The 14,617-nt window shown below is 34.3% G+C and overlaps 1 protein-coding gene across 1 annotated transcript in view; it reads right to left on the reverse strand.

Annotated features, from left to right (window-relative positions):
• The window catches only part of zswim6 (zinc finger, SWIM-type containing 6), a 72,825-nt gene that overhangs the window by 22,770 nt on the left and 35,438 nt on the right, over positions 1 to 14,617 (reverse strand). Inside the window, exons 2-4 of the mRNA XM_043231596.1 lie at positions 7,883 to 8,239; positions 6,340 to 6,488; positions 5,215 to 5,365 (exon numbers count right to left, since the gene is read on the reverse strand). Coding sequence (XP_043087531.1) covers positions 5,215 to 5,365; positions 6,340 to 6,488; positions 7,883 to 8,239 — 657 coding nt within the window. The remainder of the gene's footprint in view (positions 1 to 5,214; positions 5,366 to 6,339; positions 6,489 to 7,882; positions 8,240 to 14,617) is intronic.

The following is a 14,617-nucleotide window of genomic DNA, read 5'->3' on the forward strand; positions in this document are numbered from 1 at the left end:
CACAAACGGTATAGTCCGATTTGCGAGTGAGTGATTCATACGAGTCGATTCTTTTAAACAATTCATGACTCCTGTTAATGATCCATCTAGTTCTGTTCAAATAAAACAGAGCCAAGATTTGCTAAATGAAATCGTGTTTACATCAAGCAAAATAAAAGTTATTCGCCCATTTGCCCATAATTTTCCGATAACTAGTTAGTCAGCATTCTTGGTTGGCATCTTTGAAACTAGCGAACTTCAAGTCAACACGGTTAGCATGTATTAAGTGGAAACGAGAACGGGCCAAGACATAATAAAACACTTCAAAGTGGTTGTTATGACTAAACCAAAGCTAAACTCGTCCGTCACAGCGTCCAGTCCAGTATCTCTAACTGATTGAAAGCAAAAAATGGTTACAGCTGCTTTAATTCATTACGACAAGTTCACAATAAGCGAGGTGTGACGTTAGGGAGGGGAGAACGCTACATGCTAATCAAGACGCCGCTGGCTATTTAGCCCGCCATTGTCTTAAACTTGCTGGCTATACGGCTTTGTGTTTGGACAATGTGAAGGATTAGCACTCGCTAGTGTAATTATGTCAGCTGAGAGAAGTCGTGGCCTAATTTCCAGCCTCCTCCGTCACACGTAACCTAGATGAAAAGGAGTCGCTTTCAGCACACAGGCCCCTGTGCCCAGATTAATTAAAACAATATTGAGCTTTGCTGAATAAATTCATCCACGCACGCACACAATCACGCGCGCACGCAGCCCTCCCCCTCCGCTCTGACCGCGTCTTTCACGGGCCTAATTTGAGCTTTCACTCCGAGTCTCATCCCTGCTGTCAGCACGCCTGTCTCCAGCCCGTGGCATCCCATGGTTCCACTCTCTCAGAAACACACATGCATAAACATAGCAAATGCTCAAGCAATATGGGCTTTTCTATGGGATCGACATCCACCAGGGCGACCAAAATAATAACAATAAAAATAAACAACATAGCATAATAAAATACAATATGTAATATGATAGAATATAATATAATGTAATATATGGGTTTTTGGCGGAAAATAATAATTTATAATATGTAATAAAATGTGAAATAATTATTTCGAAACAATAATATTAATAATAGTTAATATATTTTAGTTAATAATATATATATAATATATATATATTTAATAAGGAGAAATAATATATTAATATATATATATATATATATATTATATTTTATTTATTTATTTTTCCAAAATATATACTGAATGGGCATTTATATATACACAAAATTAATAAACACAGTACACAATCATATATTATGTAAACAAAAACATTCATTTTGGATGTGATTCATCACTTGACAGCACTAAAAATTATATCATATATGGCAAATAAGAAATAAGCTAGCTGTGCATTAAATGAATTTAATGCATAAAGTGGGGCAAGAACCACCCAAAGCAGTGTAATATTTGACCGGAATGAAAAAATTTACAGTTATTTTAGTCAGTTACGGCTCATTAGCTCAGCAATTAAATATTTTTAGATAATAATCAAAGATGTGCCTAACAATGCTGTTATACATTCACTGTAATCCACGGCCATTGCTTTTAGAAAATGGTTATTCCATATACTTGACAAGGTTTCACTAAGTAAAACGGCAAATAAGTGCAATGATATTAAACGGTATTCTTCCACCGAACGATGTAGCTCCTCAGAAACAGTAGTGGTTCCATTTATCTGACACACCCTGGAGTTTCTTCCCACGAGCTTGTGAGTTCAATCGGGTGCGTTTGATCAGGGACATACACAAAATGTGGGGTGTCGGAAGTCGTTGCCGAGCAACAGGCAAAGTAAACAAAGGTGTAGGTTAGTAGTGTAATTCACGACGGCTTCGAGCGGGTCCCAACCAATCGGAATCGAGGACCGGAGCTATCCGTTCCGTAATATAAAATGTAACGGGTGCCAAGACTTTTGCAACGAAATCAGATTTCCGTGAACTAATAATGCTTGGACACATTTGCACGCGACAACAAACAAGCTAGTGTGTTCTGCCCGGTGGGGATCGGTCGTTACGAGAGCATAAACACCGCGATGCCGGGGCAGTATGGGTTTCCTACGGGGGCCGGCGGCGAGCGGGGCGACTGCCACTAGCAGCACCAAACGTAATTGTGAAAATGATGAATAAAAGCGATCCGAGACCTGCCTGATGCAAGCGTGCCTTTGTTCCCCCAACAAAAGCGACCCGCTCGCAGCAGAGGGAGCGAGAGAGGGATGAAGGAAGCGACGGAGTGAAGGATGCTGGGAGGGGCGAGCGTATAAATCTGGGCTGTAATCTCCCTCTCGCACTCGCTGGCAGCCGTCTCCTCCGCTCCTCATCCTCAGCCTACCTGACCGCCGGTGTCAGATTAAGTGTCCGGGATTTAATGAAACGGTCTTCGCATTATCGCGCCTGTCAGGGAGGAAGAGGAGGGGGCAGCCTTCATAACGAAGGCTTCTCCAATTACGCCGGGGCTTAGAGGGCCTGACAGGCGTAATGATTCATCTGAGAGAGGGAGAGAGAAGATCTCGCTCGCCTCCTCTTTTTAATGAACCAGGGCCCATCCACGGGCTCCTCAGGGGTGTGAGAGCTCTCAAAATGGCGGAGCTCACCCGGAAGAGACACCTCCAGCGTTTCATCTGGATCAGCCCCGGTCAACGCGAGCGTTTGCCAAAAATAGTGTCATCAAAGCGTAAAAAACTATTTGCCTTTCTCAGCTGAACAACTCAAAGGAAACAGGATGCAAATGCATTACATACAATAAATTAAATAAATGGGTGCGAAGGTTTAAATGATGAGAAATGATGATGATAGTGATAATAATAAATAAAAAAATTATGTGTAATAAAATACAGGCCCAAAAAATTAAGGTAATAATAATAATGACAGCATAAAATAAAATAAACATATGGATGCTGAGATATGATAATATAAAATACAGCATACAGGTTTTATAAGGTTCTAATAATAATAATAATAATAATAATAATAATATTTTTAGATGTTAGATTACAGTTGTTTAAAAGATAATACAATACATTATAATATAAATATAATATAATATAATATAATAATATATGTAGGTTCAAAGAGTTTTATAAGGTCTTATAACAATAATAAATTAAATCAAAAAGAACAAATAGACGCATTTCCTCAAATTTTTTCTCTGTACATTATTGTGGTATCACTGTTTTCAAATATCTCCTAAATATAAAGCAATGAGGTGTTTTACATGTCACTCATACGGACTGTTCTCGACCAAATTCATCTGTAAGCCAGACCAGACAAGGCTAGAAACCTGGCAAACACTGTACATACTGTACACTGCATTTCCCTTAAATTCTGTGGAATGCAACATTATAAGGGTGTAGGACCCGAGCCCCCATCCAGGGGCCACTCGTTAAACAGCCCACTTCCCTTTGAGACACAAAGGGCCTCTCTTCCCCTTCCTGCAGCCTCTCCTCATCCTCCGTCAAACAAAAATGTGATACAGAAGGCCTCACTGCGCACAGACGCCCGCTAATCTCATTCAGCCCCGCAAATTCCTTGTAGTCACACCGTCAGCTCGGACACAAAAGCATCAGCCTCTAGCCCTCGAAACTTTCAAACAGAGAACAGAAACATACTTTACACGAGTACTTAAACATTCGGGGGGCGGGCAAACGCTTTAACGCTTTTGAACGAAGTCTCTTATGCTTCCCGAGACCGCATTTATTTGATCAAAGATACTGCGATATTGTGAAATATTATTAAGATTTCAAACAACTGTTTTCCATTTGGATGCATTGTCAAATGTAATTTATTCCTGTGATGCAACGCTGCATTTTCAGCACCATTCCTCCAGTTTTCAGCGTCACAGAAATCATTCTAATGTGTGACCACCGACCCCGAGACGAGTCGTAAGGTCCGACTTTTCAAAAACTGAGAATAAGTACGTTTTTCATTGATGCGCGGTTCTCCATCGACGCGTTATTTGAAAACCTGTAATCTGAGGGTGCAAAAAAACCTAAATATTGAGAAAATCACCTTAAAAGCTGTCTAAATTAAATCTATAGCAATGCATGCCACTAATCGAAAAGTTTTGATATAGTTATGGTGGGAAATTCACTAAATATCTCCACGCGGCACGATCTGTACTTAATATCCTAATGATTTTGTGGTTGCATATGTCGATTTATATATGCCGAAACTGCCATTTTCAAATTTATTGAATTAAAAAAAAAGGACGGAAGAAAAGCATTCATTTGAAACTTTACTCTCACTTTTGACCATTTTAATGCATCCCTGCCGAATAAACGTATTAACGCAATTCTTTACCGTAAATGCTAACGCTTAGCCAACGCACAACAGATGAAGTCCTAGTTTACTCCAATGCGCTCCCACCACATTATCAGCCGCATCTGGCCGCGTTTCAACGCTCGAGATCGGTCGCGTTCACATACTCGCGTAGTCGTCTCGTCAAACGCTCGAACGTCCGATTTTTGCGGGTCCACCGGCCTAGTGCTTATCTCCCGCTCTGCTTCTGCGTTCGGGCACCCAGGGACCTGGACGCCAGCAATTGTGCCCGCTGCCGCCGGGCGCCAAGGCGAAATTGATGAAACATCACAGGATTTGAGAATTGGCAGGCTGACACGATGCGGCGAGCCAGTCACAATTAAAATGATTACACGTCCTTCCAATTTTCACCGCTTTCATTCCAATAGTGCTGATAGCGGGAGATTGAGACGGAAAGGCGGAAGGGGGAAAAAAAAACATGATATATTCCTTACGTACACTACGCTAGGTGGATTGAATGGCAGTAAAACAACATTTGTTGTTGGCTTCGTGCGTTTTGATCCAGTTACGGTAATTGAAGCAATAGAAGCAGGACGCAGCACTTCGGAAACGGCCTAAAGTGCGTCGTCGGTTTCTAGTGCTCGGGTTGGCTCGTGTGCTTACCACAGTATATTTTAGACGGAAACACCCGAGAGGGTTTTAAGTGGGAAAAGAATATGCAATATTGATCAAGAGCAAAAGCTACGAATATGCAATCTGGCAACGGCAGCATCCTCTAAATGGCCGTCCTCGGAGACGCAGGTGGATTTTCGAAAACGGAGATCCGCCGAGCGCAGCGAAAGACGGGGCCGAGAGAAACTACACTGCCACAAATTTTGGCGCTTAGGAAAAAAAGTGTTCGAAAAAGTTTACTGTCGGTATGTTCTCACCTAACTCGTCCCACAGCTGCCGGTATTTGTCCGTCATGGTGGTTCCCTGCTGCCGCCACAGAGCTAGCCGCGGGTCGGCCATGAACTGCTCCGTGATTAGCGTTAGCATGCGAGCGCCGTTCGAGTCCCGCATCTTCAGCATCTCCCGTACCTGCAGGTAAACGAGCGCACACAAGCAGGGTTCAGGAACAGGCGACAAAAAGGCGAAATGTGACGCCGTATCCAAAGCAGACATGATTAATTGTCGTGCATCTTCTCTTTACGGTCTTCACAAAAGTGGTGCATGACAGGATATTTTATTTTTAAATATCTGATCACTCTAGATACATTTTGCATACAAAAGTTTTGAAGAATTTTTATTGCTGTTTTGCAGCATATTTTTTGTTCCTGAGGTTATTGTATTCCTTATTAATTTTTAAAATTAGTGATGTCAAACAATTAAATACACACACACATACATACATATAATAGCCTATATATTTAAAAATGTATAAATATATATATATATATATATATATATATATATATATATATATATATATATATATATAAATGTATTGAATTTACAAACATAATATATTTTTCTTTTTTTCAATACATACATGAATGTCTTTGTGTATATATATATATATATATATATATATATATATATATATATATATATACATACAAAGCATACACACATAATATGTAAACAAAAACTTATTTTGGATGAATTGTTTGACAGCGCTATTTAATATATTTTATTATAGCATACTAAATATTTAATAAAACAATAAAATTAAAAAATATATAAAATATATTATATTATAATTATTTTTAATTGAAAATATATTAGCATCATTAACATACAGAAATATGAAAACAGCACGTTTAAAAAAAAAAAAAAATATAATATATGTATATATTTTTTTATAAATTATGTAATATAAATAAATCAGTAAACAGTAAACAATTGCGCTAATCAATAATTTTGCGGAAACCATTATATTTTTCAAAACAACAGCATTCATTTTTGTTTAAAACAAATGTCACTTATGCTCAATTTCAACCCGTTGTTGCTAAATACATTTTTTTTTTTTTTTACTGCATTGCATTTTATTATTTATTATTTCCTGAGCGCACCTTTGAGAACAGGAGATTGAGCTGTTTGCCCGAGCCGTGGTATCCTCCCTGGGACAGGAAGAGCTTGACCTGCTCCTGGACCTGCTCCTCGTCCAAATGCCAGCAGTTCTCATCGTCCACGCTGGCCCCTGCTGTGGGGTCCGGGGCCCCTGATGTACAAGCACACAGTTAGCGAACAGTATTATGTTGATCAAATAGTACTTTCGCGAAACAAAGCCCACAAAAAGAGATTATACTCAAGGCAAATCAAAACCAGAGATTACTTATCAGCCAAAAAACGCAATTAGTGCAATCGACGCAGAGCCCTAATGCAATGCAGTTGAGAAGGAAACCCCCGAACCCCAAACAACGATGATGATTTAAGCGCCGTCGACAATGCTGTGGGTCTATAGTAAAGATTTATTAGACGCCACATCAAACCAACTTCCTGCATTCCAGCCGTGACCTCACATAGGCCGGGCCTGATGAAAGCACTTCCTTTCCCCCCCCCGTTCTGAAATGTGCTGTTTGCTGACGCTTTTTCCCCCCTATAATTGGCACATCCGCTTTAGATTTCCCCTTCCCGACAAAAGTGAAATATAATATGACCATTGTGCCTAATGCTAAACGATAAGAGAGACTAGAAGAGCCTTTCTTTGCCCTTAGAGTTATGTCATCGGGGCATAACACTCATAACAGTGCTCATAATTATCTGTGTGTGCACTTTACAATATCAGCCCACTCGTTTCTAAAGGGTCCGGTTATGGAAATTTGGATTTTGTTTGCCATTTTCAGCGGATCTATTGAAACTAAGCTGCAAAGGGTCTTAAGACGGTATCTTTATGCTTGTGACGCCACACTTTATATCAGCGACTACATTTACAGGCAACATGGAAAACCTAATAAAAGATCATGGATATATAGAAATCTTGAAGGTGAAACAGCTTGTATAATTATAAAGATGGATGGGGGTGGGAAATTGGTAAAATAAATGAATTATCAAAACATTTTTAAAAAAATGTGAATCAAAAAAATAAATAAATAAATCAAAAAATAAATAAATAAATAAATAAATAAATAAATATATATAAATATATATATATTTTGTTTTTGTTTATTATTATTATTATATTATTTAGAATATAATATAATTAAAAATATGTATATATTAAATATATATATATTTAAAATATTTGTATTTTATTTTTGTATTTATTTTTGTATTTATTTCACAAGAATAATGACTGAAAAATAAATATGACAGTAAAAAAATATATATATATAATATAAATATCTCAATAAAAAAGCTGCAAATCTCAATATAGAAAAAAACATTTACAGAAAATAAAAATATATATATATTTTTATAATTAAATAAATATTTAAAAAATACAATCTGATAAGATAATCGTAAAAAAAATTATTTTCAGTTTTTAAAGGAAAATTATTTGAAAGCAAAAGTTAGGCCTAGATCTGGTCGTTAGCTCTGTTAGACTGTAGGAATGTCAAGCGGTATCGCTCTTGATATCGAGGGTGCTTGAAGTTGCGTTCCTCAGATGCTCACCGTGCACTTGATTGATCTCTGAGTTCTGGGAGAGAATCTCGTCGGCCAGCTTCTGCGCCGTGGGCAGCACTTCTGTGTGGTGGACGGTGATGAGATACTGCACAAACTTCTGCAGCTGGTCCCTGTTCATCTGGAATAGAGTCTCTGAGATGGGCAGGTGAAGTTTGACCTGCTCGGGCCGCCGTACGCGGTACAGGGACAGCGCCACCACATGAGCGCAGTAGAAGATGTCCTTGTTTCCACAACCGCACGTTACGGAGGTGATCTTGCAGCGGTCGAAGCTAATGGCTACGCTGCACACCATCTCGGGCTCCGACGGCGTCGCCGGTTCCGTTACTGTGCCGCTCAAATGGAAACCTGACACACAGAGAGAAAGAGAGAGTTACTATTTTTTTTACACGCGTATGCTATAACTTTTTTGGTTTGGACAGGAAAGAAAATTCCATAAATGTTCCATAAATTCCATAAACAAACAAACATCATAAAAAAAGGTATAAAACCAAACAAATAAAAATGTTTCCACGATTAATTGAGAACACTAGATCATTTAAATAATTAAATAAATATTAGATATTTTTATTTTAAATATATAAAGTTTAAATATTAAATAAAACCAATAATTTATTTTCTTTACTTACACAAATATATATATATATATATATATATATATATATATATACACACACATATATATATATATACATATATATATATATATATATATATATATATATATATATATATATATATATATATATATATATATATATATATATATATATATATATATATATATATATATATATATATATATATATATATATATATATATATATATTTATGTTTGTGTAAGTAAAGAAAATAAATAAATACTAAAGAATTCATAAAAACAAAAAAACAAAAAAACAAACATCTATCTTCCAGTCTGGCACAATGTAATGTAAATCAGAAGAGAGGATGAGGAAGTTTGAGTCTATGAGTGGTGAACAGATGTATATGAGTGTGTGTGTGTGTGTGTGTGTGTGTGTGTGTGTGTGTGTGTGTGTGTGTGTGTGTGTGTGTGGTGGGCGGAGCTGCTCGTTGACTGACATGTGCCACTACAAAGGCAGGACTGAATAATACAGATGCTCATTTGAATATTATTTGAAGTGTCGATCCAAAAGAGGAGGAGAATTGTACATTTACTAGGAAGTAAAGCAGACATTAATGAGCCGCCCAACGCCCAGGGAGCTGAAATGTGCCCGTCTACGGCCGACCTCACTTCCTGCTCGGGCTGCTTCCAATATATAAGCACTTAAGTACTTCATTTGTGCCTTTGTTCTATTGTTTTCATTTATCCTATCGCTTGCCAAGTAGATTATCAAAAATAAATGAATAACAATAACAGCAAAACATACAATTATTTTAAAAATACAACTAAAATATTAATAATTAATAAATACATTCATCCCACTGCCTATAATTGTTACAAAAACGTAATGAAAAAATATAAATTTTTTATTTATCTATTAATTAATGTATAAAAAAAAATGAAATGAATTAAAAACTAATTCTAAAATGAATTTTAAAAACCAAATAAAATCAAAATTTTTATTAAAATAAAAATATGAATTAAAAACAAAATAAAATCATGAAATACTTAACAAAAACAAAATAAAAAAACTAAATAAAACACATACACACACACATACATACATATATAAAATATAAATGTACAACTAGAAAGAAAATTAAATAATTTTAAGATATGAAAACTAAGTTTAAAAAATCTAATGAAAAAAAACATACATTATAAAAATCCCCCTGATAAAACTGAATTCATAAACATTTGAAAAATCATAATGTGAAAATGTAAATAACATAATATAAAAACATTTATTAAAAAAACATTGTTTTTAAACTTTTACGTAAAGGAGCGTGTTCAATGCGTGTTTTGTTTGTATCGCGACTATTATTTTCTCATTGAAACATTGCGACCCTAGTACCCATACACACCAAAAAACACCACCTCGCATGAAAATCCTCCCAAACTACTCCTATCTAATGAGTCTGAGCCTCCTAACCCTCAAACAGCACACATCCTGTTGTCGGAGGGAGCAGCCCACTACTGGTGCAAGAGAAAAGGGATGAATGTTCAAGTTTCACTTCCCTTCCCAAAGTGCTGACCCAGCGGTGTCCACCTAAACGCCTTTCCACAACGCTAAATATATTCAATCACTCGAGAAAAGCTTTCGCTCGTAGGATGCGGAGAAAGAAGATGCCAGAAGCGATTTCGAAACGGAGTTCAAGAAAAGCTTTTACAGAAGGCCGAACGCAGAGGAACTGGCCGGAGGCGCTCCGATCCACGCTTACGTAAGACGCCGTCTGATGCTCTGTTCGCGTCGGGCAAGCGAAAAGACACCCACCTAGCGCACTCAGTTTAGACGTGCCGGGTTTAAGATCTCAAATAAACACGTGACGCACGTCTAGACGTCTTTAGGGGGGATTCCTCGTCCGCTTCTATTCATCTGCACGGGACGCGAACAAAAGCGGAGATCTTTCGTATATCGTGCCGCAAATCAACTAATTACGCAGCCGGTCTCGAGGTGGCCACTTACGGCGCTGCGTTCATCACCAGACACAAACACTTAAACTCTCAGCAGCGAGCTTCATAATCAAAATTATTTTTCTCCAAAACGCTCCCCGAGGACGGGGAAGGTAATAATGAAAGCAAGCGCAGATTTGGAAGCCAATATAAACAAACGCGGGAGAGATTCTGCTATTCATCATAACCCAAATGAATCTGGAGCAGCACGTGGGAAGAAGAAGAAGAAGAAGACGACGACGACGCACCGTTCTGGGCAGCCTTACATGATGAAAAAAAAAAAAAAAGTACAATATTTAGCACTACATAAAAAATAAATACATAAACTGATTTAATATTTATTTAAATCTAATATTTAATAATAAACCTAATAAAAAAATATATATATATATATATATATATATATATATATATATATATATATATATATATATATATATATATATATACATATATAAAAAATTATATATATATGTAATACAAAAATATAAAAGAAAAAAAAGAAAAATATTTAGGACTACATAAAAAAATAAATAAATAAACTGATTTAATATTATTTAAATCTAGTATTTAATAATAAACCTAAAATAAATAAATAATATATATATATATATATATATATATATATATATATATATATATATATATATATATATATATATATATATATATATATATATATATATATATATATTTTTTTTTTTTTTACAAAATAAAATAAAAATAATGTAATCTTTTCTAATAATAATTAATTTCCATTATTCAAAATTGGATACAATATCAAGCATTAATAAATAGTTTATTAAAAACAAAAAATAAATATATATGAAAGACAAATAGTTATGGCAACTATGAAAATTTGTATGAAACATAATTCATTTCTTATTTAGGTCTAAATGGCTAAATTGTACGTAAAATTATTGTAAAAGAAATAAAATAAAAGATCTAAATACGTCTGCATGGGTGTATACATTATATAAAATACACACACCTAAATCTTTCTCATTCTGTATGCATATTTCACATAAAAATAACAATGGTAAAAATGTATTAAATATAAAGAGTAATAAATTTTCCAAATGCATGTTTCATATATAATACAAAAATAAAATACAAATACCTAAATCAAACCCTCCCTTCTCTCTCTCTCTCATATATATATACATATATACACATATATATATATATATATATATATATATATATATATATATATATATATATATATATATATATATATATATATATATATATATATATATATATATATATATATACATATATATATATATATATATATATATATATATATATATATATATATATATATATATATATATATATATATATATATATATATATATATATATATATATATATATATATATATATATATATATATATATATATATATATATATATATATATATATATATATATATATATATATATATATATATATATATATATATATATATATATATATATATATATATATATATATATATATATATATATATATATATATATATATATATATATATATATATATATATATATATATATATATATATATATATATATACACAGGACAAAAAAGTGAAAGGTGAATAACTGATTGTTACAGGTGTAATGATTGATTGATATATACAAAAAGAGTTCAAAAATGAACACTTCGTATTCAGAAGAACTCAATGACACCAATAAAGCACAAACAAGGTTTTTGTCCTTTGAGCAAAGTCAGTCTTCTCCGCTCTGGTAAAATCTGAGCTGTACCCATCGACAGACCCTGACGATGCCCAGCAGCACACACACACACACACACACACACACACGCATTCACACTCTAAATGGTTTTCTTGGCATAGAGGTGGATTTGGAGACGAGGGAGCTCTGTAACGAGCGGCGGCGTCAGGAGAGGATGTCGTACAGGGAGAGCGCAGAGTCTCCCGAGTCGTCGTATCGCACGAGGAGCCGTGTCTCCAGGACAGTTCATCAGAACGGAGCCATCTGTTAGACCAGGTTAAAGGCTGCCGGGAGCCTCCCGCTGTTCTCTGACAGCCTGATAAATAATTAGCCTCACCTCCACCAAACACAGCCTAAGCTACAGTCCATTCTATAACACGACAAACTATTTCAAATATTTCTATTTGACATTTACATATTTTTTTACATATTTATGAGAACACGAAAATGCATTCGAAATGTTCTATATTTGTATTAAATTTAGATTCTGCGAAAAATAATTACATATAAACATTTTTAAATATAAATATTTTTCATACTGACATATTTGTAATGCTGAACATGATTTATCGCAATTAATCTGATCTAAAATAATTGTTTTTGTTGACATAATGCATGCGTGTGTACTGGGAATATTTATTATGTGCGTATATATATGAAATACATTCACACACAGCATATATTTTGAAAATATTTACATATACAGATATACATACATATATTTAGATTCTTATATTTTATATTACATATACATATATTCAATATATTAAAAAAATTCTTAAATATATGCATGCATGCGTTTGTATTTATATATACAAATAATAAATATAATCGGATTTGATTAATATTCGATTAAACAAATTAATATTCAATTAATCGCAATGAATCGTTGGACAGCACTACATTTTTTAAAACAAACATGAAAACATTACATTAAAAAATAAAAATATTTACATGTTTTTCAAAATAATTAAATTTGTGCTAATTAAATGCAAATATTTTAAATAAGCATTTTACACATTTTCTAATATATGCAAGCATGAAAAAAAGATATTTACTAATATTTAAAAGTATTAATAAAAGAATTAATATTTGTAATATCAATATATTGCAAATATGTACAAAATTATAGACATTTAAATATATTTGTAAAAATATTTACTTAAGAAAAAATAGCATATTACAATTAATGTATATATGATTATATACAAATGCATAATTATGTATTTAAAATATTTATATATAAAGGTTTGAAATAAAAATATATATTTAATTGAGTTGAACTCGTAACAGATGCATGAAAGCACAGCATGTCACAGAGCATGTCAAGTATTTACAGTGAAGGCATTTTCTATTATAATCTCACTGTGTACGCAACGCACCGGTGAAAGCAGCTTCAATGTACCTCGCGCATGCCACATTGACATTTATTGGGTTTTTATGACAAATAATTACACCCGGTGTCGTATATCACGCTTTTATAAGCTGGAGCTGCGTGAGTTATGTCAGCGGCCGTCCTGCAGGGGGATTTACTGCGCGACAGATAATGTTTAAGGCAGAGTTAATGGAATAGCTGGGGCAACAAGACAATTAGTACGACTTTAATTAAGACATTTTCTCCGTGGTCAGTTTTATTAAAGCACTTAGGTAAAACCCTGAGGAGTTCACACACTTCAGACCGGCACAGCAGGACAATCTATAGCTAATACGCAGCTCGGGACGGCGGGAAATGCTGCGAGACGCAGAAATAAGCTGATTTGAGACTTTTGAGACTGTCTGAGCGCTGATGGGGTCAGGGTTTAGATTCATATAGAGAGACCATCTACAGCGGCGATTATCAGCTGGAGGACAGATGTGACGTTATGCATCGGCATGACCCAAAAATGAAAACTGTAATTATTTATTACATGTCAATACAAACACGCATGGCTTTCTTTTTTTATATAGAGAAAGAAAGTTGGGATCAGAATAATAGCGACCCCTATATAATTAAATTAATTAAATGTTAGAAGACTTTTCAAAATATGTAACATCATTTCAGTTCACCTTAAAAAAATACAAATTAAAAAAATAAATAAATAAAATTAATTAAAAGTTAAATAAAATAAAATAAATGTAACACATGAAAAATATTATTATAATAATAACAGTCCCGAAATAGGATTTTCCTTAAAGCTAAATATATATAAAAATATATTTGAAGATTGCTATAAATATCGGCGATGCAATGATAAATAAACAGGAAATAAGCGTGCGTTTATGCAACCAGCGAGGTGAAGTTTCTATCAGGCGAGCTGCTGGACCTGACGTTACCGAGTGGAGGAGATTGATAACTCCTCGTTTCCTGGCCGACAGCGAGGCTAGTCACTCTCACACACCCTGACAAAGTAAATGAAGAAGAATGG

Source organism: Puntigrus tetrazona, unplaced genomic scaffold, assembly GCF_018831695.1.
Source record: "Puntigrus tetrazona isolate hp1 unplaced genomic scaffold, ASM1883169v1 S000000396, whole genome shotgun sequence".
NCBI classification, from domain to species: domain Eukaryota; kingdom Metazoa; phylum Chordata; class Actinopteri; order Cypriniformes; family Cyprinidae; genus Puntigrus; species Puntigrus tetrazona.